The sequence below is a fragment of the Lissotriton helveticus genome, chromosome 2_1 (assembly GCF_964261635.1).
Source record: "Lissotriton helveticus chromosome 2_1, aLisHel1.1, whole genome shotgun sequence".
Lineage (NCBI taxonomy): Eukaryota > Metazoa > Chordata > Amphibia > Caudata > Salamandridae > Lissotriton > Lissotriton helveticus.
This window is the reverse complement of record NC_136059.1, coordinates 1910901027-1910927202: the sequence shown is the minus strand read 5'-3', so window position 1 is coordinate 1910927202 and position 26176 is coordinate 1910901027. Positions and strand designations below refer to the sequence as shown.

The 26176-nt window shown below is 47.5% G+C and overlaps 1 protein-coding gene across 1 annotated transcript in view; it reads right to left on the bottom strand.

The window, feature by feature from the left end:
• The window catches only part of TRPC3 (transient receptor potential cation channel subfamily C member 3), a 697537-nt gene that overhangs the window by 488764 nt on the left and 182597 nt on the right, over positions 1 to 26176 (bottom strand). The window contains exon 3 of the mRNA XM_078676843.1: positions 5938 to 6123. Within this exon, the coding sequence (XP_078532969.1) occupies positions 5938 to 6123 (186 nt within the window). The remainder of the gene's footprint in view (positions 1 to 5937; positions 6124 to 26176) is intronic.

The window sequence follows — 26176 nt, the reverse complement described above, 5'->3', positions numbered from 1 at the left end:
AAGTAAGATAAATTGGAGTAATGAGATTGATGTTAAGTTAATTGAAGCATTTCCTCCTCATCGCTTCCTTGTCCTGGTCCTTATTTCATTAAGGTCTAAGAAGGCTCTGTGGGCATTGATTTTCCACCAAGGCATTCAGCCTGGAAAGACAAAGTCCAGCTGAAAATGATGAAGTAAATACTGAAAGCCAATATATCTCCATGCCCCAGTGCCAAAGAGAATTTACAAACAGATCAACGAGCAAAAAGCAAAACCAGAGTGTCCTTAAGAGCAGGCTCTTAAAATAGTAGACCTGGGCAAGAACCAACCTCCAATCGTCAAACGGAGACCTACGGAAGTGAACCCCAGCTGCCAGCTAAGAAAACACCTATACACAACCAGCTTGAAGACCAGTGATATAAGCCACTAGGAAACCAAAACAGAGCTGGTACACTCCATCTCAAGCACAATTGGGAGCACAGGGAAAGACTACTATGATCCGCCACACAGCGGTGTTTGGTGAGAGGAACCATAACAAGAAGGGAATAAATAAGTCAAAAACTAGAGGCCTAGGCATTCAGAAATTCAAATATACAGCAGGAAGCACCGGGATATGCCCACAAGCCTAGGTATAATGCCCTATGCAAAAAAGGTGGGGAGGGGGGACAACAATAACCTTCAGACTAAGCAAGAAGCCTAGGACAACCTAAAGGAAAAGGTAAAACCCAGAATTCAGAATTACATCTAAGCGCAAGGCAGCAAAGCAGCATTTAAACCCCCTATTGAAGGGATACCCAACATAAAAATGCCAGAGGAATGGGAAGCATGAAACAGATTACCATATAAAAAGCCAGAGCTCGCTAATCCGTGGAAGATCCAAGTAAACCATCCTAAAAGAGTAGAAAATCAGCAAAAATCCTTAAGCAAAAAACCAAACTGCCCTAACTTGGATCAGGTACAACCTCTTCCCATGCCAAATAGGTGTCACAGAGGGAAGCTTGCGACCAGTTCCAATCAAAAAAGGGCATGATGGCCAACAGCCCACCAAATAAGCCACCCTTACAGCAGAAAGACCATGCCCAGGTAATACCCCCAAGGGAGCACTCATGAGCTGGCCTTTTCTTTTCAGAGTGTTAAACCTCACACCCCTCCGTATCATAATTTAACAGTCCAGATCACTGTGTCCACAGTTGTTCAGTTCTCATCTGTTTATCTGGTTTTCCTGTTGTTCTGATACTCGTGATCGTGTTCTTTGATTTGGCTTGTGATTATTTATGATACGATACTGAAATCACAATTATTTTTACATATTCCACACTCCCCATTCAAGCTCTCAAGAGAATTGTTAAAGAATCACACAATTTTTTTCCAGTTATTTTCGGATGCCTAGCCTGCAGTTGCTTTAACGGATTGTGTTTCAATGTTTCAGATCGGAAAACTATCGCAGGACTGAAAAAACTAAAATGATAAAAAGTAGCTGACAGATCAAGTCCCTTAACATAATGTTTCCCAACAAGGTGAAGATGATTAAAGATACCAGTTTCCAAATCAGCTAAATTTAGAGCATGTTGTACTGTGTAGAGTGAAGATACATCCAAATCAGAAGAGATTGTTTACCATTTGTTTTGCGACAATCTCAAAAATTGCCCAGTGGTATATTAGAACCTGACCTGTTGTTACCAAATTTGAGCAAAAAGAAGGTGGAGTCTGATATTGCCGCTGCTCCCACTGAATGATAAACACAACCCATCTGGTGAGGGGCCAGACCACAGCGAGCCCTCAAACCCCCCCCCATCACCTCCCCACCTACAAAGCCATCCAAGTGAACATAGGCAAACAAGGGCCGGCCAAAGAAACAGATGGTTTAATTACTTAGAACAATTGGTCCTTCAAACAATTACAATGCAAAAACAATGAATATAGACCAGAATCAATACTATATTGATTCACTATGTCCAGCCGCACATTTAGATTTAATAATTTCAAAAGGTAAGAAACAGATGGAGGTCCAGAAAGAACACACTGAGCACTCTAGACAAAGCCATTCAATAAGTCATCCAAAAAGGATGTCTCACATGCTGCTCCAAAAAAAGGAATCAAAGAAGGTCAGAGAAAAGGCACACCCCTGTGAAGATATCAGCAGGAAATGTTGAGGAACAACTTATAGAGAAATCCCTCCAAGGTAACACAAGACCCACCAGGATGCATGCTAACAATCCCTGCAGGACTCATTTGTCCCAAAGAAGGTTCAGTCCTAAGCCAAAAAATAAATGATGGGGACAGCTCACCAGCAAATGCCACAACAGAACGAATTGAGGAAGCTCCATGCAAACAAAGGTGAAACTTCACTCGAAGAGTCAACATGACATCTTAAGGAGGCCTCACAATGGCCCATGAAATGAGCTACCACAGAAAATTGTAGATAGCACATGTAGATTGTAGAAGTATAATCGCTTATAGAGAGAATAGCATTCATGCAGAATGGCGAAGATCAGAATACATACGTTGTGTCATGTTAAGAGCAATTTGTATAGTACTATATTGACTTTAATATGGTCTGACAATGCTATTGGTTAATTTGAGACGATGCAGCTGAGGCGTTTCCTTAGGTCCCTCAAAGATTGGACTTGACGCTCGTCAGTGGTTAAAAAAGAAGACAGTGATTATCTGTTTCAGGAGCGGGTGACATGATCCAGGCTTCAGTGTCTGCATCGGGATGAAGAGCAGAGATGAGTGAAAGCTCATATTGTGGTGGCTATGGTGGTTCCCCTCCTCATGAGGACAAGGCCCGCTTATGAGGGCTCACATAGGCATGAGCAATATAGTGCACAGTGGCTAAGTGTCCTAACAGCTCCATAAGACAGCCCTTAAGTGACAATCCTGTTTACACCAGACACAGATCATCAGTGTGAGAACATTTAACAAGAGTGCAACAGATCTCGAAAGTATTGCTCCTTACAATAAAGTTAGTGGAAAAACACTGCACAGGCACCTAAGGAAGATCTGATATCATGACATTGATATTCCAGAACCTTTGCTTCCTTTGGAATACTAATGCATTCTTAAGCAGGCAATTGCATAATCACTCAGTGTCAGATGTAATTAATGTCACCTACGACAGCAGTTAAACCCTTGGCGCTGTCAGACGCCATTCAACTCTATGCATTAACCGACAGCAGCTCTAACCTCTGATGCTCACGGCTTCTGCAGCCAGTCGCTCACGGGATACGCAACCTGAAAGTAAAACATGCGTTCTAACGATGGCCAGGTCTGATCTGCGGATGAGGCATGGTTACGTAAGGCCCGCGAACAGAATGTAGGAGTATAATCTGTTCACTTACACCCCTAAATTTAGGATAATGATTCCATCAGGAGCAACTGCTCCAGATATTTGAGGTCTGTGACAATGAAGCGAGAAAAGATGGGCTGACGACTTATCATGGCAGACATGTTGATGCTGCCGGAAAAGAAAAAAATGGTTATTACAACCGAGTTACTAACGTTTTTTCCACTTTAGAGCACTTTCTATATATCGAGATATGACTAGTAGGCATTATGATCTGACAAGCCACAAGTGCATTGGTTATCCGTTTATAGGAAAGACGTTCCAAACTGATGTTCAATAAAAGGGAGGGACATCCCCTGGTTAAATGATGGATTACAAATATGTGCAGAGCAGTTACCTTAATACCAGAGACACAAGACACAGAAATAGAATACTGCAGATAAATCTCATTGGCCAACCAAGCTGGTTTACCAGTTCTGACAGCAGAGCCTGTAGTAGTAAATATTATATTTCTTCATGGTTAACCTTCAGTAGGTAAATCCCAGGAGACAAGAGTCCAGGAATTTCACTGCATGCAATTTAGCACTCCATTCCAGTTTCTAAATATTTGGACCTAAGGGTCACATAAGATCTAGCTTTGGCAAGCATAGCTTGTTAAGATAAAACCAACAGTACTGACAACAAAATCCCACGTTGAAAGATACCCTCTTGTTGATACTGACCCATCCATAATTTTATATGGTGCATGTTTTCTCCCATGAATGCCTCAAGGTGAGAGCTTGGAAAGCCTCTTGAAGAGGGTATATCCTGCTCTGAAAGCATCCTACTCTTGAAATGCCAGGTGGCAGAATAGCCAGTCTGGGTCTAGTCATGACTCTCTGACAGAAAGCCTCTGCCTAGCCTCGCAGCAAGCGGATCCACATTGGCATTAGGCAAACCAGAGACACATCAGACGATGGACTCAAGAGGAGAGGGGGACAACATATCACAATCTACTGTTACATTACAATCCTGGGGTCACTGGAGACCTTAACCAGGTAGGCGAACACAAGGGAAAGAGCCACATCCTAGCAAAAACACAGCCGTGATAAGCAAGTTTCGCTCTTCCACTGGATTGTTCCTTTGGATTGAGTAACAGGGGATTGTGTACTGGTTTCACACTGATGTCTTCCTTTCGAGCCAAACACATAAGTAAAATGGCTCCTAAACTCAGAACTAGAAAGACATCATTTTGTTATCCCAAACCATAAAGGTTGAAGCATCTGCACTGGGTGCCTGTGGTAGGCATACAGTATTAGAAGGTCGAAATGAAGCTACTTGTGGACACAAAAGACGCGAGCTGGACTGGAAGCGAGCATTAACGAAACATTTCCGTGTGCTCCGAGGGATGTTGTCCGTTGACTGTCACAATGCTGTTAACGAAGCGTGGTCCTTATTTTTAATATAGTAACACAGATACAGCTACACAGAAAAGACTAGGAAGCACAGAGGCTTGCCTTTCACAATATTCAGCTTTACCTATATTTTTTGTTAATTATATTTTGACATCATTGTTGCAAAAGTCTAATTTATTAAAATAATACCACCAGCCTCATTTATCTTAATACAGTGCTGCTCTCCCAATGATGAGGCTTATACAGCCCACCCATTGCTTACCATTGGTTGGCTTTACGGTCACTCTCATTTGCTTGATTCTTATTAGCTGGTTTGCATTGGCTTGCCTTCCTTTTCTTGTGCTTTCCATCCCCTGGAGCATATCCTCCTAACCATTGCTTTAATTTTCTGACTTGTATCTATCCACTGCTCACGTTTAGGAAACATTTTTTTCTTTTAAAGGAAGCACTCCATGAGAGTGCATGTGTTTCCCAGCTCTCTCCCTCTGTGTTTCTCGTGCTCCATAATGCTCGTTCCCTCTTGCGCTGGTCACTCTCTTTCTCTTGCGTGCATCTCCCCTCCCAAACGGTCCTGTGCTCAATGTTGCTCTCTCTCACATGCAATGTCGTCACCATCATTTTGTGGGCATATGCGTGAGTAGTGATACATGCACGTGCTTGTATGGTGATGCATGCATGTGCATACATCATCACATGTTCGTACGTTTATGTGATGGTGATGACGATGCTGCTAGGAGTCCACATCATCACACCTTTTTATCCTTTTGACTGATGCTGCAGAGGATTGGCAAGAAATGCTTTTTGCTAATGTTGTACAGCATTGCTAAAAGGAACTGACAATACCAATAAGTCTCAAACTGTCTTTGACAATGTTTGTTTTACCAATGTTCTCCGTTGGAAATGGGTGCCACAACAAGATTATACGTTGCAACTGTGATGCACCTGACAGGTGCATGGCAGTTGCAACATATACACATTTTCTGTACTAGTTGCAGAATTTTAAGCAGATCTGCCTTTTATTTCAAAGTACCAGCATGTATAAGCTTCTCTTACTTGACAGAAACAAACAGAAGGATCCTTACTTCCACAAGAGTATAAATTCTTGAAACAGTTGTTTTAACTTATTCTACTAATTTCTGTGTTCGCTAAACAGCACTGTTTTAACTTTTTTTCACTTTCTCTCAGTACAGGCAGTTTAAATGTACAAATGCAAAAAAAGTCAGCAGAAACAGGGAATTTTGCAGGAAGCACAACTTACACTTCCTTTGCATTTCCTACCTTCTTGACTTCATATTTGATGGCCAACTTGACACGACTTAGTAAGGCCCTGTGTCTGGGGGACTCCACCGGCTCTGTGTCCACATCACCATTGAGTATGGCGACTACTTCTTCAGAATCGCGGCAAAGGTCGAGGACGCCCACCACAAAATCCTTACACTGCATAGATAGCTTGCGGTAGTCGTTCTGAGAAAGAGAATGTAGGGCAAATCATCAGTAGCGACTCTGGCAAAGTGTTTCCTTCTCATTTGTTATCATTTTATAGCATAAATGCAGTATGGAAAACACTGTGCACACTTAGCAACAACAGATAAACAATATGAACATGAATGTGTTCCATCACATCTGCCCGTCTGCAGGATTCTCCCATTTCTTCTAACCCTCAACCATGCTGTCCTAGTCCTTCTAGTACCCCTCTCCCGCAGTAACTGTTGCAGTAGTTATCCAGACTTTATGGCCTAAACAATGACCCAACCTCCAGAAAGCACTAAACTGTGCCTCATGCCTCAAACTTAAATAAAACAATTGGAGGACATCATGCCAGAACAAAATGCTGATGGTCATGTAGAGGGTACACATCAAAACAGCGTCCATGGTACACAAGATCCAGCAAGGCCTTGCTACAGACGAGGCTGCTGCTTCATTCCCCAGATGATCAGATGCCTGAGGCTAGCCGCAAGCAGTGTCTTTCTGCCTGGACCTCTCCTTTTCAACAGTCATCTTTCACCCACTCGCGTCACATTTGGTCCACAGATTTGGCTGGAAGGGGATGGAAGGGAATAGAGCTGGGCTTCCCTTTTAGAGGATGTGAAAGAAATGAGAGAGTTCTTCCCTAGCTGTCTTTATACACAGGATATCTGCAACACAACTTTGCAGAACATTTAAAGAGTTATCCATACCATTCATTCACATGACTCTGACTCGCGTCAAAGGGGTTTAGGAATCTTCTGCGCCTTCCACCAAATCGCATCTGTGTCTGGCAACTGCATGCCTACTCAACATCTTGCAGTCATCCACACACTGGAGTTCAAAATCGACTGTCTCCATGCAGTAAAGTACAGCACATCCAATCTGGGCTCACTTTGTCTGATACATGCAACAGTCATGTCTTCTCCATCCATGTTCCACAAAACAGAGAAGAGATCCTGTTTATAGGAAATGGCACACCATCTTAAAGAGGAGAGACAGTAGCTAATTCCCACTGACAACAACAGCTAAAGTCTGTTTCTTCTGCTACATTCATTTATTGTCAGCACTGCCAGTTCTTCTCAGCCTGATAAGAGGACAGTAGTCGCTCTCAGAAAAGGAGGGGTGCACTTGTGCAACTCCAGCCATGCCGGGTCTATTCAAATCTAAGGGCCAGTGCTTAGGTACACCTGTACCTTGGGGGACATGGAATGCCAATAGATCCCCCTGGCTACCTAGTTTAAAGCCTAAGGCATGTGTTTTCTTGTTGTCTTTGGAGAGCAGGAAATAAACTAAGGTAAATGATCCCGTACAGAGTCGGAGGCAATCAGTAGCCTGTAAATGGTGGCCCTGTTTCGAGACCTAGGGCTCATTGGAGACATCAGTTTCTCTACCCTACGTTGGCCCAGGAATGTTCTTTACAACTGGCCTCATTGGTCCTCTCTACCTGCTTGGGAGGTTATTTACATTGGCCTCAGTTGGTTCTGTATATGTCATGGTACTGAGGTCGCACTGCATTGTCCCAGGGGATGATGAGTACCGATAAGATAGCTTTGGCCATGTGTGGTTTCAGAATGTGTGTGTGTGAGAGAGGCTGTGTGTGTATGTGTGTTTACAAGCCCGTCTGCCAAATTACGCTTCTCTGTATTTCCGTATTGGTATGCGTGTTTGAGTGTATGACCTTATGATTGCAGTATTGGAAATAAAGGGGCATTGACAACAATGGCAATGGATGGCATTTGATGAATGGAATTGATGGGCAGCGCATAGCAATAATCAGCGTAGCATACTTGTTCTGGTCTTAAAGTGGCTTTAACTGGCATATGACAGTATTGCTTGGCCTTTAACGCATGGCTGTACTGGGCATGTCATATCATTGCTGGGCATATATTAAGAAATTATTGAGCATATCGTGAAATGTATTGGCATGCAACAGAATTGCTTCTCTGTCCAAGATGAAGTGCTGGTTGTACATGGATTTAATAAGTGCAATTATGATGTACTCAATTTTCAGTATTTTGCCAACACCACATGCCTGAATGAGCCTTTGGCCACTCTTCAAAACAAGAAGGGAGGTACCCTCTGAACCAATAAGGGACAGGGTGAACAAGGTTAAAAGGAAATAGAGTCCCTAAAAAATAGAGTGTATCTTCTAAGTCGTAGTACCGTCTGCCACAGTAATACTATAGGAGGCAGTAGTCAACTCACAAGTAACCCTAAACAACTTTAAACTTCCCTTACTGTGAATATACAGGGAGTACAAATAACGTCAGTGGAAACTCTGTGTAAATACAATATACTAAAAGAAACAGTTAAAAACATCCGTTTTTGTTTTTAAATTAGCAAACCAAGGCATTGCCCCGGAGTCAGTACATGACACAATAGTTTCATACAAATATATATATACACAAAATCCACATTAAAAAACTAAAAGTCGACGCGGCGTTTCGGTGCTTTGTAAGGATGAGACACCTTCTTCAGGACGGTTTTTATCTCTAAAAAGAAATACAACAATTAAAATCTACATTACACAGAGTCCCAATTTCTCCTGACATCATTAATTACCTTCTTAGTCATAATATATAATCCTTTACGGAAGTAGGGGGCAAAATCCCTTAACTAGTATTGTTAAAACTTAAAGGAAATTTTCTTTGGCCAATTATCAACCTCTTTCTAATATCTTTAAATATGAATAAGAGAGGAGTGACCACCATTGAGATACTTGTACACATGTAATTCCTATGTGTTTTTCAATGCCCCACATCATACCACAAAAAGCAATTTTGCCGTACAGTGTCTATGCAATCATTACAATTCACCCGCAGAAAACATACCTCTAGTTTTGAGAGATTGGTATGAGATTTACACACGGATGAAGAACAAATGCGGCTACTTGATCATTTAGCACCGTATCTTGTAGTTGGTGAGAGTCTTTTTAACATCCACCTAATGCATAAAATATGTTGAGGCACTTATTTATACACATGTTCATGCCTTTCCTAATCACATTATTAACTCCTATGAGGAGGGTCCAAGTTAAACCATACCTGTGGTTAAAAGTTTCATTGAAGATAAACGCTGTACCAAGGGTGACCACCGTGTAAATGAATGGAAGTCGGATCAACTCGATCGTACTGAATAGACAGAAATACCCGTTTTTTGTTTTTAGTAAAAAAAAAATTGGCATGTCCTGGAGTCTTTAGATAAAGTTAAAGGTAAAGTAATAAATCAATACCTCTTATTAGATTTACAAATGCGATCCGATCATGGAGTCACGCAGTGGAAAAATAATCAAACTGCTGAAGGGTTTAGAGGAAGAAACACCTTGCTGCTTGTTTCCTCCAGTGCTATGTCTGTCTTCGCGATGAGACATTAGTCTAAGAGAAAAAAGTTGCCTCATATTATTATCAGTGCTGGTGTCTCATATAAGTGCCCAAGAACACTCTAAAGTCGGATGGTGCTATTATTACCACTAGGAGCTATGTCTCTGTCATTGTAATAAAATAATGGCGCGGAGCTAGATTAATACTCCGAACTTGTACCCATTTTTTTGGGGGAGTGTCTATATCACATCGGAAAAATATATTAAGCTCAAATTACGCAATGTCGCAAACCTCGTTGTGGTATGCCTCGCGGATCATTGGCGCGCAATATATATCAAGGGACACTCTTATAGAGCCGTTTAACAAACTCGATGAATTTAACCATAATGGCTTACGAGCAAGAGATTAACCAAAAGCCCGCGTAGCATACGTTCAACATACCTTAATTAAAACCAGCGGCCTCCCTGTCACCGGATCTTGGTACAGCTTCCTGGTGTGCAAAGGACCTTCCGTTCTCACTGGTTATAAACACCTAGGGGTCAGGGGTCAATAAGCATGGCCCGATCACGTGATACTAATGTTGTCGGCCATTTTGGGATGGGAAACCTATAGGTTTTAACGATAGGAATCGTACCTGCATATTTCCGTCATTATTTATATTACAGTGCTGCTGAAGCTTGTTGTTATTCCTACAAAGTTACTAAATCTCAAATCTTAAACAAGATTATTTTACGAGATCATTAGAGTCACATGGACTCTTAATTCGAATTACTCGAACTATTCATATCTCGATAATATCAATCACATATTTTTATGTAGAGACAGAATATTCATAAATCTAACAATCAGAATTGAATGAAGTGCCTAGTTATTGCAATGGTAACTTTACTCTAAGTTCTAAAATCTGTATTAATACTGTAACATGGCAGGGTCTCGCAGAAGAAAGGAAAACATCGCAGTGTTCAGAGTGTTTATGCGAACAAACTCAGTCTACTCATACTATTCTTTCCCAATCTTCTTTATTGTTCAGTCCTTTGCGGACTGTGTTGAATTCAGACATGTAAAATTGTTCTCTTTTCTTTCGTTTTGAGGTAATATCACCTCCTCTTAGACTCATTTTAACCGTTTCCAAAACGCACCAGCTAAGATCTTGTTTGGTGTGTTTTGCTGTTATCCAATGATCCACTACGGTACTACGACTTAGAAGATACACTCTATTTTTTAGGGACTCTATTTCCTTTTAACCGTTGGCCACTCTGCCTAGGTACCCTGAGCGTCAAGTGCTAATGGGGTGCACTTATGTTCAGTATTTGGTCCAACAGTAAGGTGGCTTTGGAGAGCACGGGTAAAAGGCCAAATTATCATAACCGGAGCTGAGTGACACCTGCTTGCCCTTTGACCTATCAACCAGTTCCTGCATCTGTACATCTATTTTTGCACCTCATTAGTCCAATTGATTCACTGTCATTGTCATTGTCACCCATTTTTGGTGTGTAGCATGCATGATGAATTTTTAAATCCTGATTGCCCGTGTACAGGCTCACTGTAATCCTTGGTTACTTATATGCCCTGCCTTCTAGAATGAAGGCTACATATCACATACATGCCTGTGCAGCCATGAGCTACTGCCTATTATGGCTCCAACTATAGGAATATGAGGGTGAGCTATCACCATCCCAATAACTGTGTGTAATGAAGAAAACTACTGGTGACAGTGCTACAAAGCGTAGAAGGATGGCTACGGTCTGTTTGCTATTCTCAACGCACCATGCTTGAAAAGTGGAATTAACTTCCCACAAATGCTGAAATCCTACATTTTGGCCAAAAAATAATCATGTTGTTGTCATGCAGCGCACCATTGATGAGTGTTGCTTTCTCTTCTTGCATTATGTTCCCTGTAAGAAATTGAATTATTATTTGAGGCGGGTGACTACCCACCTCAAGGAATAATCACAACCCTTGTCAGGGTGCATCCTCAAAGTCACTCCGTTAAACAGAGCTCAATCCCCTGGTAGCTATGGCACAGAGAAGACAGGCTTAGTTTACGGCAATGTGTAAAGTATTTAAGCAGTACTAAAACATTAATAAATCAAAATGCTAAAAGCAATAAAAATTCGAAACCGAATTAGAAAAATAGAGTACAATATAGCAAACAAAATTACACCACAATGAAAAAAATCCAATAAGCTGAACCAGAGAATATGCATTTTTAAAGTTTCAAATAGAAATACCATCAAAATAAGCACAAACAAACCTCTAATGATAATCAATCGTTGTGTTAGATCGGGACCTAGATACAATTTGAGGATGACCGCAGTGGAGTGCAGTTTTGGTCGGATACACTAACTAGGTTCATCCTGGTCAAAGATTTTACCTTCTGACTTAGTCCTTTAAGTCCCAATCCACCACACAAATACACTTCTTCTAAAGCCTCCCAGGACCTTTGGGGAGGCTCTTAGAGAATTAGTCAGAAGCCAACAGCAGGGTCAAGACCATATCCAATTGCCATTGGTCAGCTGGAAAGTTGTAAGAAAGGCATCTTGTAGCTTATTGTGCCCCTGTAGCTTGAACAGAAGGTCAGAAATATGTGCCTTGGAGTCCACGTCTGTCCTAGGTGCGAGATGGAGCAGGTCCAATCCTTAAGGACTGCACTCAGGTCACAGATAGAAGGCCCGGTCCTCTTCTGTTCTTCCTCAGGTCAAGCAGTGTTCTAAAGTGGGTGCCTGGAGATGCCACATTTATGCCTGGTATGAATGTGTGGATGGGAACTCCTAGGCACACCCTATCCAATGGGGTAAAGGTTCCTGGGGCCAACTCTATTCACTTAGGCCATTTTCTATGGTGAAAGTCTTTTGCCATACTCAACTTGGGCTCTGAGGGCTTGAGGTTGTGTGTGGGGAGTATGTTATGGTAATCCCACTGTCCCTCCACATTCAACACTAAATACCAGCTTGAGGCAGTCACTGAATCTATCCCCAATAAACCTAGAGACATACGCCAGGTATGAAAAAAGCAAGGTTTTCCAACAACCAGACAGTGGATACCCAAGAATTGCCTTGGCATATTGTTTCCTTCCTTCCAAGTGTACCCGAAGTGTTATGTGTGAGCCCAGCTGACCAGTCAAGCAGGATTTGATACACAAGCAGGTTTTGACAGTGTAATGTGAAAAATGATGCTCACCATCCCCATGCTTCTGCTGGGCTCAAAGAATTCAACCATGCCCACTCAGGTCAACCTGTGAGTTACAGCAACCTATTGTGGAGATTCTGGGAGGAAGTTCACACCTGATTCACAGCTTATTGAGGCCAAATACAGGCTGGGGAAAGCTGGAGAATTAATGAATGGAGAATGTTAATTGGCCTATAGGATCTTCAGGCAGGGAAGAGGTAACTTTCTAAAAGTTAATTTTCCTTAATAACTATTAAAATTAGTTGTTTAATTATTTTTCTAGCAAGTCCCATTCCTGGGATAAAGTATTAAGATTTTAACCTGTACTCTGTTTTTCAACACAGGACAGCTAGGCCTGCTATAAAGAAAAATTGCTTTTGGGTGCTCGTCACTGTAAGGACATGTTAACATTACATTTCTAATGTCCTACATTAAAATACCATGCAGCATGCCTTCTGAGCTACAAGGCTTACATAGGGGTGAGTTATTAATATCTAAAAGGGAGGCTTTGACCTGTCAAAAGAGTGTTTTACAAGTCGAATTGCAGTTTTTACACTACTACAGTCAGGCTAAACGGGACAGGCTTGAAGCCATGCTTGTGCTTCCACTGTAGTGGATGGCGCAATAGGTACTGCAGTCTACTTGTGACATTTAAGTTACAGGCCCTTGGTGCACTTTGTACCACATACTAAGGACTTATAGACAAGTAAAAAATACCAATAAGGAGTATGCCAATTCAACTATAATTAAAGGCGGAGCAGATGCACTTTACTACCGGATAACATGGGTAAAGTGCACAGAGTTCTAAAGGTAGCAAATGTATAGGGTCCAGCAAAAGGTGAAAAATATGCAGTGACCTTGCAAAAAAAGTGGATTTCCTACAGTCCAGGGGTTGATATCATGCAGTCATTTGAGATAGAGGGGTACCTAGTGCTCCATGGTTATCAGATATGTATTTATACATTTAAAATGTATGCCAGCTAGAACATCTTAAAAGATAGAGTAGGAGAGTCTGATCTGTATTTACTGATCTCTTGCTTCAGTCTTATACATTGTGATGCATCATCAGTTTCAAATTTTCCCACAGCAACAGTTGTGATGTATTTTGATTTTGCGGGTCAATTTAAATCTGGCAGTCTTGGTTTGTTCTGGTTCCCAATCCATAGAAGGGCAGACACACACACACACACACACACACACATTTTGACAGTGAGTAAGATAGGTGTCAAAATTGTATAAGTTGCAATACTGTCTCCTGTCATAACATTTGTATTCATTCTTAAAATTTCAATTATTTAAATTTGTTGTGTTTCCATGTGGAGATAATTTTATCTCGACTGAATACTTTTGTCACATTGGTTTAAGCGCATGGCAGGTTCAACGTACTATGGTAATACATTTTAATAAAGTGTATGGAAACTTGTGCCATGTGGATAGGCAGAAAATTGTTATTGATCTGACCCACCTGGACCTATGTTGGACGTTCCTGATTTAGGTTCCCGGTTACAAGCTGCACAAGAACAAAGGGGTCTACGAAAGAAGCCCATATCCTTGGAATGGAATGTACTGCTGGAAGAATATGTGAAAATAGACGTATTGGGTGGTTAATTGTCACCTTGTCAGCCCCCCTATGTCTTCCTCCCCCCACCCCCCAATACAGGGTGTTCTGTATGATCCATTGAGTCAGAGTACCTGAGCCATTGCATAATTTACCAATTTAATGCAGTACAGGAAGAGGTTATCCAAATATGCACCGCAGGACTTTTAGGAGGACTTTTCTTCTCAGTGCGCTGGGATGGAGTGACTATCTGATTATATTTCAAATGAGTCTACGTAGGGGGGAGGGGGCTGGGTGTGTTATTCATGGGTAAGTTAGGAATCTTTATTTTTACAACACTTCTTTGGTAGACATATGTATGACTACCGACCAACTAATAGGGTCATCACATGGCAATACGGAACGGTTATATGGGGAATAGGGCAAACACAATATAGAGAATGACATGAGGATAACTATCTTTATTGTGTAATGTTGACAAGTGAATTATTTCTTCTTTTACATAACGTATTAACTTACAGTACTGTATATTAATGAGGAAGTAATATTGCATTATATGCAACGTATGTAACATACCGTACAACAATATCTGTATTGTTTGTTGGTGATTATCTTTAATGAAGACAAAAATTCTTTTTTTTTTAAAGTACAGGAGGACACTGCCATTTTCACAGCCATGCACAAGTTCTATCTGCTCTGCATAATATGGTTTGGCTTGCTGGGTCTTGGGTTAGTAGTTGTCCCCCTTCTTGTTGCTCTTCAATGTTAGAGTTCAGCTGTGTGTTGCGTTTGAGTGGTTCACCAGTAGACATCTACCATGGCAAAGAGAGGCCCAGGGACAAGACAAACGGAACCCCTCAAACCAGCATAGCACTGACATACCTTACACGTGTTCACAAGATGGCAGTGCCCCGATACAAAGTACAATGTTGTCCTACCAGTAAAATATGGTATACTTGACCACTTCATCTCAACACTGTACATTATCTACTGCGAACACAAATTGGGCCATATAACCATCCTCAAAATAACATGGGTTGACAGACAGCCCATCAAATCATGAAAAACAAATGAAAGTCAATGGCTGAAGATGGCTGACTCAAAACACAACCCCTATATAAACTTTTATTTAATTCTGTTTGATGTATTGATGACAAAAGCTGTTGCTAGTGCTATCTGTGCAAGACCTAAAAATGGTCTAGAATTCTGAAAATTCAAGTTTTTTTTTTGAAAATCTGTTTATTAGCATAGTAACACGAGCATCAATACAGAGGCAACAGTTAGGATCAGCATGAGAAGGTGGCATGCTCTCGTGAACAGAATATCAGCAAGTACATCGTACATTTTGTAGTTTGTGGTATACTTAATAATGTAACAGCTCCCCGAACTAACCGGAACAAAACCCCCCCCCTCCACCCTCAGGAACCTCCCCCCCTTCGACACTCGTAATACATGTATGTGTAGGCTAGGTCATGCCTGGTGGCACCCATGAGTCTATTCCACTCAGTAGTATTGATTAATACAGATACAGATAGTCATGAGCAACATCATGAGCAGCACGGGATATCCCGCGCCATTAGCTAGTGCACCATAGATAGACGCGGCACATGAAATTCAGAATTCGTAGGACACAGTGCAGTGCTAAGGCATCGAATCAGCAGAGTCCCCATCCCCCTCTGCTTCGAACATCCCCAATATGGCAAACCAATCCAAGGAGATCGGCGTTTTCCTAAGACCTCTGCGTTCTTCGCGCTGCAGCGCCTCACCTTCCGCTTTGCTCCACCTCGCCACTTCCGCCCTCCATAGCTCGGGGTCAGGTGGTTTAGGTGACTTCCACCTCATCGTTATTGCCCGCTTCGCCAAGAGCATGGCCAGGTCAGCAAAGCGTGTTGCTACACCTCTAGCGCGCGCCGCGGGTCCCAACCCCAGTAGTGCGTATTCCAGTGTGGGAGTGCGTGTTAAGGCGCCTGCACTGGCGAGTGATCCGGCGACCACGGACCAGTAGTAGCCCAGCTTGGGGCAGTCCCACAGCATGTGTAGCAATGATGCGTCATCCGCAAAGCATCGGGGGCATGTGTCTACAGCAGTAGGGAACATGGCGTGTATGCGGCGAGGTGTCAAGTAAGCCCTATGGAGAAGCATGAGCTGAATGAACTTGAATTTGGGATTTCTGGCCACTTTTTTGGGGAACTGGAGGATGCGCTCCCATTCCTTGTCCCGTAGAGGTCTACCCATATCACCCTCCCATTTAGCCCTGAGAAGCGATAGCGGGAGTGTCCTCCCCGATTTAATACTAGCAGCTAACCATTTAGTGAGATGGCTCCCCGTCCCCATAAGATATAGCATCGTTGGCAAGGGATTAGTGGGAGGTTCCAGTCCTCCAGGTGCCCATCTAGTAGCCACGTAATGGCGAAGGCCGGCATGCATGAGGAACGATCCCCCGGGGACACCATGCGTAGTCCTAAAGTCTTCGAAGGACAGTAGCCGCCCCTCGGCAAAAAGGTCCCCTACGGTTGTCACGCCAGTGTCATGCCAAGGCGTGAGTATGTGAGTAGTAAGTGGGCCCGCCTCTAGTGGGACACCCAGAAGTGGGATCGTGGGGGCATAGGACGTCGCCGGGGTGGTATATCTCAGGGCCTTCCGCCAGTATTGGATGGCAAGCCGGAGCAGCGGCGGGGTATCGCCTGGCAAGGCTGAGCGGGGTAACAGCAGGGCATGTATCTTCCCTTTAGAGTGGTCTGCCTCTGTAATGTCGACCTCGTGCAGGTTCCGACCCGCTAGCCAGTAGGCCAGCGATTGCAGCTGGCATGCAAAGTTGTAGGCCCGAAAGTCAGGTACTCCCATGCCCCCTGCACCGGCGGGGAGCTGTAGTTTGGCAAGGCCTATGCGTCTCCGCCCTGGGCCCCATATGAGTTCCGTGAGGAGAGTATCCAGTGACTTAAACGTCGAGGCGGGAATCAGAAAAGGCAAGTTGGTAAAATAGTAAAGGAGGCGGGGGAGCATCACCATCTTAGAGATGGCAACCCTTCCAGCCACCGACAAGGGCAAGGACAACCAAAATTGTATTTGGGATTTGAGCGCTCTCATAGCCCGGCCGAGGTTGCCATCGATCATCAGATCTGCATCTCTGTAGATTTGTATCCCGAGATAGCGGAAGGTGGAGTCCGCCATTTGAAACGTGTGTGGTGCGAAGGGTAATGGTGTGGGTTGGTCAGGTGCTGCAAACATGAACCCGTAGGACTTGGACTCGCTGATGGTGAGGCCAGATAAAAGCCTAAAGTCCTCGAATATTTTAGACACAGAAGCAAGGTCCCCCCTCAAATCACGAAAGTACAGGATAATATCATCCGCGTATGCGGAGACCACATGGGTGGTCGTGCCCCTCCGAATCCCATAATGGGGAGCCACCGCCCTGAGCTTACAGAGCAGAGGTTCGAGGGCCAGAATAAACAGGAGTGGGGAGAGCGGGCAGCCCTGTCTGGTGCCCCTTGCTATATCCACTGGACTAGAGATGTGTCTGGATGTGCGCACTCGGGCCGTGGGACGAGTATAGAGCAGTTTGACCCATGCAATATACTCGGACGGGATCCCGAACCTTGCAAGCGCAATGAACATGAAATCCCATCTGAGGGAATCGAAGGCCTGTTTCAGGTCCAACGAGATGCAACCTTCCGAACCCAGTACCGCCGGGTCCCGGAGCATCAACTGAGCAAGCCGCCTAAGGTTCATGGCCGTGCTCCTCCCCGGCACAAACCCGCATTGGTCGGGGTGTATCAGGTGCGGGATGTATTGCGCCAAACGCATCGCTAGTATCTTGCTCAAAATCTTGCAGTCGGTGTTGAGGAGAGATAATGGCCTGTAATTAGCCATGTGCATGCCATCTTTACCTGGCTTTAAAAGGGAGGTTATTAGGGCTTGGAGGGAGGACTGGGGCAGCGAGGTAGTGCGCAACGCTTCCAGGTAAACAGTGTGGAGGCGCGGAGCCAGCAGGTCCACGTACGCAGCGTAGAACTCAGCCGGTAGTCCATCCATTCCGGGGGTCTTGCTCTTCGGGAGAGCACGTATTGCCTGCCTAATTTCCGCAATAGTAACGTCACGCTTCAGGTCTGCTGCTTGCCCGTCTGTGAGTTGGGGTAATTCAAGGTCCCTTACAAAGTCCTCCAGCGCGGTCTCGGATAGGCACTGGTGTGGACCATAAAGTGTGGCATAATAGTCCCGGAATGCGGCGTTAATGCCCACCTGGGACGAGACAAGCAATCCGTCCTGGTCCGATATTTCCAAGATCGGATGGTTTACCGGAGAGTCCCTTATAATGCGGGCCAGCAGAGGGCCCGATCTATCCGCCTGCGTGTGTTGTCTGACCGTGTATGCTCTGTAATCTAGGAGCCTTAAGTCTTCCAGCAATTCTGCGTGCTTAATATGCGCCTCTTGTAATGGAGTGAAGTGTGTGCCTGCGCCTGCAGCTTCGCATTCCAGCATTGCCAGTGTACCCTCCACCTCCTTTAGGTCATCTATTACCACCCTCCTCCTGCCCACTCGGGAGGCCAGCGCCTCCCCCCTAATGTAGACCTTGAAAGCGTCCCACTCTACCTGTCTGGAGCTGGCAGTGTTTGCGTTGGAAGTAAAGTAGGTCTCAATAGCGTCCGTGTTGGACTTGGGCCTTCTGGCAGGTTCACCCCTGAACTTTTTGCCTTGAAGTGTAGTGATTTCTGGTCTTTGCGCACTTTGACACTGTGGCGCAGTGTAAAGTGCGTGCGCTCCCTGAGTGCGTGGAGTGAGACTGGCCTGCCCTCCCATAGGAATGCATGGGGAATGTCTGTGTCCCTGGTAGTTCCTGATGCGTGAGGCGTGCATGCTTAAGTTTGGTATGTGCGAACTCGTGAGAGTGAATGCTGCGCAACGGTATGTGCGGCGTGTATGTGTCTTGTGCGGATGCGCCACTTCTAGGAGTTGGCATATTAGTGTAAAATATGCCTGGCGTGTGATTGGCTGGAGCTGGCTGGGATGCCAGGCTCCAGGAAGTCTGTGTGGGTCTGCCCCGGTGGTGAGTGGGAGATTAGCATGAGTGATGTGTGGGAGGAGTGTACCTGTGTCCTGGATGGGCTGGGTTTTCCCCACACAATGCTGGCTCCGCCCCCCTGTGGTGGGACTGATGACCCAAGCCCTGCCAGTGAATAGAATGGGTGGTTGGGCCATCAAGAGTGCTCCAGAACCAGCTGCGACTGGTTCTGCCCCCACCCTGCACCTAAAGACAAAGGGAAAAGGTGTATAAAAGAGGGGCTGTGACCCCATGAAAAGGTTCTTGTTTGCTGCTTGAATCTACCAGGGGCGTGCTGCTGCTTGGGCTCAGGGATGGCTTGCCTCCCTGAGCCCTGCCCAGCCCCTGGACTTCTGCTGTCCTGGACTCTACCAGGACCTGATTGTTGGCTGTTGCCCTAGCGCCTGGAAGCGCTTCCTTCTCTCAGAGAGCGCTGGGAGCGCTGGATTATTGCCCCAGGGCTGTGGCTGCCCTTAGCGCCCCGTGAGCGCTTTACTTTGCATTCCTGGGCAGAGCGCTGTCGTTTTCCCTCGGAGGGAAGCGCTCCTGCCCTTTTTGGTGCCCCAGAGTGCTTCGTTGCACTTTATTCTTAAATTGCGGGTGCCACCCCGTTTATCTGGTCCTGAGCGAGTGCCCACCTCGCTGGTACCTTTTGGATGCTTCTCGAGGGTGCCACCCCTCGTAAATGCCCCCAAGATTCACCGCCGCGGCCCGAGCGCCGCAAAACAGGAAGCCAGGCACTTCGGTGCCTGACGCGGGGCGGGACTTCCGGTTTTGGAGGGAAGTCCCGCCCGCCACCGCACCACGATTGGCTGGCTGCCTGCCGACCAACCGGAAAGAGAATGGGGCTGAGCAATGGCCGCCCGGGGCTCCCATGATGTGGAGAGAGCCCCGGGGCAGCCAGGAAAGTGCAGCGCCGGTGTTGCGGGGCTCCCATGGAATGGAGGGAGCCCCGGCCGAGGTGTCCGCCCGGAGCCACGAGAGCTCCGCCTCCCGAAGTCCCGGTCCCGAGATGGGGGACCGGGAGAAGCGTGGTGCATCACCCCCCGCCCGGAGAAGCAGCCGGTGAGTAGAGCTGCCTGGGAGGAAGGCGGGGGGAGGAGAGAGCACCTACTTAAGGCCCCACGCGCTGGAGGCCCTGTGTTACTATGCAGCCCCCGCTTGACAGTGGGGCTGCTCAACGATGGGGGGCATTTGTTGGCTTGAGGAGCAGGATGGCTCCAGAGGCGCCCCCCCCGTATTTGCAGAGCCTAGATGGCTCAAGGGGGCGCAGTTGTTCTGATGGGCCCATGCTTCCCCGCACAGCTCTTCCTAGGGGCAGAGCTGATTCCCAGAGCCCCGTGGCTCCAACGAGGGGGACATGTATTTCTTTAAGGAGCCAGAGTGCTCCTGTGCACCCATTATGGATTCACAGCCTGTGAAGGGCTCCAACGTTTTGGGCGCAGTGTTCCTGAGGGGCTAGTGAGAGCCCCAGGCGAGAGTTGTTCCCCAGCTGCCCAGCAAGTAGTGGGCAGCTGCACCGTTTAGGTATTTTGCTTCTAGGGACATGTTCTGGACTTTAGGAGTGAGGCGCACTCCTTCATCCCTGGCCTTTCCCCAGCTGCGCAGCACTTAGGGCCAGCTGCAGCGTTTAGGCCCCCCTGTCCTGTCCCTCAGCTGCCCAGCAAGTAGTGGGCAGCTGCTACGTTTAGGTTCTGGCGCAAGTGGCGCAACCTGGACCCTGGACTTTGATGTAAGTTCATGTTACTGTGATTTCTGCAAAGTGCTCTTTGCTGCACCGCTGAATGTGTTGTTGATACATCATGTGCCTTGTTTCTCTTACACCTCTGAATGAATGTTATGCATTGCATCATGTGTTTTGTCCCCAGGTCTATGCCCCTATGTGTATTGTGATACTGAGGTGGTGGTTCTTGCTAGTGCAGGTGGTGCTAGTAAGGTCCTGGTTCCCTGCGTGACCTGTTCCTAGGGTGGTTAGGATTGCGTAGGGGGGACTTACCAGTTACCAGTGGGTACTGGTTGTGTGCTTTATGTCCTATTTTGTGTTACAGTGATCTTCTGTTATAAGTGATCCCAAGGGCTTGATACTGAGCTTGCCCCCTGACCAGAGTCCCAGGACCAGTGGACTCTATGGTGCCTTCCCTGCCAAATTGATGGGACTTGTCTGATCTCCCTGGGCCCCTGGGGCCTCGCTGAAGTGTGCCTCGCTCGTTCCCCTCGGCAGCTCGTGCCGGCAGCCCGTCCAAGCCTCGAGCAGCGCCGCTCTCCCCTGAGCCGCGCCGCTTCGCTGGGTCGCCCGCTCAAGCTTACTAAGGAGGTCACTCGCATTATCCCGTGCAACCAGGACGGAAGGTACTGTCTGATAGGCTATGTTCTAAGTTCTAGGCCTACAAGTATTGTATTGTTACTTCTAAAAGTGCTGATTCCTGACAGTGGTCCAGGTGGCCCTGTCTTGTACATAATCCCTTGTAAATTCTGCCCGTGCCTCTGGCACATTGTAAAGTGTGTTTTATCTAATGTGTTTTGGTGTAATACAAAGGCTATTTTTATATAACCTGGTGTGGAGTTTCCTTTGTGGTGGGCCTTTGGTTGTTGTTGCTGGGGTGCGTGCGCAAATACTTAGCCTACATCGCCTCCAAGTTTAGCCTTGCTGCTCGCGCCACGTTACCTAGAGGGTGAGTAGGGGTTATCTTGGCGTGTAACTCCCTTGCCCTGACTTGGGTGTGGTGGTCTCTGACTGACTTTGGCGAAAGCCCTGGCCAGCCGGGGATCCCATTTCCAACATTGGCGGCAAGCGGTGGGATAAGGATTTGTGTTTGCGTTGTACCTTAGTAGCAGCTGGCTGCACCACAAAACTCTGCATTTTAGATAAAAACATTTTGGGGATTATTGTATGGAGTTTGCTAAAAATGTCATTTCTGTGGAAATGTGTTTCTTGTGCACTTTGAGTTAGGTGTCCCTAGCTCGGGAGGGTAGATCATCCCCCTAAGTGCAGTGTGTTTTCTGGATTCACCAGAAGGGTGGGATCCAGTGGTGGCAGCATAAGTGTGTCCAGTGCATGTGTCCCCCGTCCCTGCCCTGGAGTAATGGTACCTGTGTCAAGTGTGGTCAGGTTGAGAAGTCAGGGGTGGTAGAAACTGCCTTACCAGTCTGGGGAGGGGTGTGTGTGGATGAATGGTGTGTGGCACTGGACGTGTTTGTGAGTTCTCTGGATGGGGAGCTTGCTGAATGCTTGTTTTGTTCAGATATTTAAGTCCTGTGTGTTGAACTTTTCCCAAGAACGTCTGCAGATAGTGGAGCCTGCTTTTTGATTTCTGTGGTCTGTTGAGAGACAGAATTTTGGAGTTGGTAATGTTCTGGGAGGAGAGAGGCATAGGGGATGGAGTGATTCCAAAAGGAGTGTCTGAGGTGTCTTCCAGCCCAGCGTGGTGGAAGAGGTTCAGTGTAGCCCAGCTAGGTCTCGGTGTAGGGGCTCACGTCCTGTCTCAAGAGGAGAAGGAGTGGGTGGGACTGCATGTCTCCCGGTGCCCGAAACCCAGTGTCAGGGCCTGGAGTGTTTCTGAAGGGAACATCAGGTCGGGGGCCTAGGCTGTACCAATAGGTCATTTGAGGAGGATCTTCCAGAGTGTCTGGAGAACGTGGAACCTCTGTAACCAGGGTTCCAGTAGTTCTGGTGTCTGGCAGTACCGCTCCAGTTGGGAGGGTGCAGAAGTCCAGATGGAGGGGTGCGAGGGGGATAGGTTCCCCAGTGGAAGAACCAGTGGGTCAGGGGCCAACCAGAAGGGTTGTGTCGCCAGTGAGTGACCATGGTGATGCCACTTCTGTCCTGAGTGTCAGGCAGACTTGTACACGACACATTAGTTGTGTCACCCTCAAGGAAGTCCTGGTGCGCCAGGCATCTGACCAAAGAGGTACGTCCCTTGGTTGGGGAGCCAGTAGCCGGTGTTTCCGGATCTGGACGTAAGGGCAACTGTATGTAGTGTCCTGAAGTTACAAGAAGGGACTCCTGCCTGAGGAGAAGGAACCGGGTAAGCTGTATGGGGTATTGACCTGCAGTGGTTGCCTTGCTGCTGAAGGAGGAGAGAAAGTCTTAGATTTTTGTTTCCAACTTGTAGAAGTCCTGGTGCGCCAGGCATCTAACCAAAGGGTAGCGTCCCTAGGTTGGGGAGCCAGGGTCAGGTGTTGCCTGTCCTGGACGGCAGGGCGACTGTAGCCAGTGTCCTGGCCGGTTTGTCTTCTAGGGGTACCCCTGTGAACACAGGTGGGGCTCATCTTAAGTGAAGAGACCCTGTGTTTCCCAGAAGGGGTGGTACAGGCCTAGCAGGGATCTTTAGGGTTCTTGGCTGAGTGTTGTGGTACTACCCTGAGAGCAGGTGGGGCCTACCTTAAGTGGAGGGACCCTGTTCTACAGTGGGAGGGTGCAGAACTCTGGAAGGGGGTCAGAGGAAGTCTGACCCCTGTGCATCCGGTGAATTTGAATCCCAGGTGGTAAACCAGTTAAGGGAGCTGTGACTCTGTCATGACCAGCCTGGTGTCCTGTAGGCACCGCACTGAGCCGCGTCTGCCTTCGGCCGCGCAGCCTATGCCGCTCGCCGTCCCCGTCTCGACGCGGTCCGTGAGCCGCCGCCTGCGCCGCATCTGGCAACCCGCAAAGTGCAACGCCTTACTACACCGATCTTGTGCTGGTCTGACTGTGGTCACTGCTGCTGAGGAAGTCAGGTCCTAAACTGGTGGGAGAGTTGTGTTCTGGAGGGTGCTTCAGAAATAGAGGTAGGGTGGGGCATTCCTGCCCGTGACCTCTGGTCAGCCTGAGGGTGCGGACCCTAGGTTGAAGGATCAGTGGTAGTTTGGAACTACACTGAGAAAGGGAGTGGAGAATGGCTAGTGCAGGCCAGGGGTTACTACCCCCCACTCTGTGGATTGGCAAGGACCAGTGGTATCTGGGTGGCCTAGGGCCTGGTCCTAGCCGTGGACAACTAAGGAGTACCAGTGGGGTAGCCTAGTTGGGCCTGTGTTTTTTTTAAGGATGTGCTTGTCTTATGGATCAACTTGGCGTAGAACCGGAGGGTGTCCCTGCAGTGCGGGCCCGCGTCCGTGTTCTATCGCCCCAAGCAGGGAAGTCCATCACGGTGGTGATTGGCCTACCCTGCGTTTTGGCTGGAAGGGGGTCGTGTTGGACTTGGGCCTTCTGGCAGGTTCACCCCTGAACTTTTTGCCTTGAAGTGTAGTGATTTCTGGTCTTTGCGCACTTTGACACTGTGGCGCAGTGTAAAGTGCGTGCGCTCCCTGAGTGCGTGGAGTGAGACTGGCCTGCCCTCCCATAGGAATGCATGGGGAATGTCTGTGTCCCTGGTAGTTCCTGATGCGTGAGGCGTGCATGCTTAAGTTTGGTATGTGCGAACTCGTGAGAGTGAATGCTGCGCAACGGTATGTGCGGCGTGTATGTGTCTTGTGCGGATGCGCCACTTCTAGGAGTTGGCATATTAGTGTAAAATATGCCTGGCGTGTGATTGGCTGGAGCTGGCTGGGATGCCAGGCTCCAGGAAGTCTGTGTGGGTCTGCCCCGGTGGTGAGTGGGAGATTAGCATGAGTGATGTGTGGGAGGAGTGTACCTGTGTCCTGGATGGGCTGGGTTTTCCCCACACAATGCTGGCTCCGCCCCCCTGTGGTGTGACTGATGACCCAAGCCCTGCCAGTGAATAGAATGGGTGGTTGGGCCATCAAGAGTGCTCCAGAACCAGCTGCGACTGGTTCTGCCCCCACCCTGCACCTAAAGACAAAGGGAAAAGGTGTATAAAAGAGGGGCTGTGACCCCATGAAAAGGTTCTTGTTTGCTGCTTGAATCTACCAGGGGCGTGCTGCTGCTTGGGCTCAGGGATGGCTTGCCTCCCTGAGCCCTGCCCAGCCCCTGGACTTCTGCTGTCCTGGACTCTACCAGGACCTGATTGTTGGCTGTTGCCCTAGCGCCTGGAAGCGCTTCCTTCTCTCAGAGAGCGCTGGGAGCGCTGGATTATTGCCCCAGGGCTGTGGCTGCCCTTAGCGCCCCGTGAGCGCTTTACTTTGCATTCCTGGGCAGAGCGCTGTCGTTTTCCCTCGGAGGGAAGCGCTCCTGCCCTTTTTGGTGCCCCAGAGTGCTTCGTTGCACTTTATTCTTAAATTGCGGGTGCCACCCCGTTTATCTGGTCCTGAGCGAGTGCCCACCTCGCTGGTACCTTTTGGATGCTTCTCGAGGGTGCCACCCCTCGTAAATGCCCCCAAGATTCACCGCCGCGGCCCGAGCGCCGCAAAACAGGAAGCCAGGCACTTCGGTGCCTGACGCGGGGCGGGACTTCCGGTTTTGGAGGGAAGTCCCGCCCGCCACCGCACCACGATTGGCTGGCTGCCTGCCGACCAACCGGAAAGAGAATGGGGCTGAGCAATGGCCGCCCGGGGCTCCCATGATGTGGAGAGAGCCCCGGGGCAGCCAGGAAAGTGCAGCGCCGGTGTTGCGGGGCTCCCATGGAATGGAGGGAGCCCCGGCCGAGGTGTCCGCCCGGAGCCACGAGAGCTCCGCCTCCCGAAGTCCCGGTCCCGAGATGGGGGACCGGGAGAAGCGTGGTGCATCACCCCCCGCCCGGAGAAGCAGCCGGTGAGTAGAGCTGCCTGGGAGGAAGGCGGGGGGAGGAGAGAGCACCTACTTAAGGCCCCACGCGCTGGAGGCCCTGTGTTACTATGCAGCCCCCGCTTGACAGTGGGGCTGCTCAACGATGGGGGGCATTTGTTGGCTTGAGGAGCAGGATGGCTCCAGAGGCGCCCCCCCCGTATTTGCAGAGCCTAGATGGCTCAAGGGGGCGCAGTTGTTCTGATGGGCCCATGCTTCCCCGCACAGCTCTTCCTAGGGGCAGAGCTGATTCCCAGAGCCCCGTGGCTCCAACGAGGGGGACATGTATTTCTTTAAGGAGCCAGAGTGCTCCTGTGCACCCATTATGG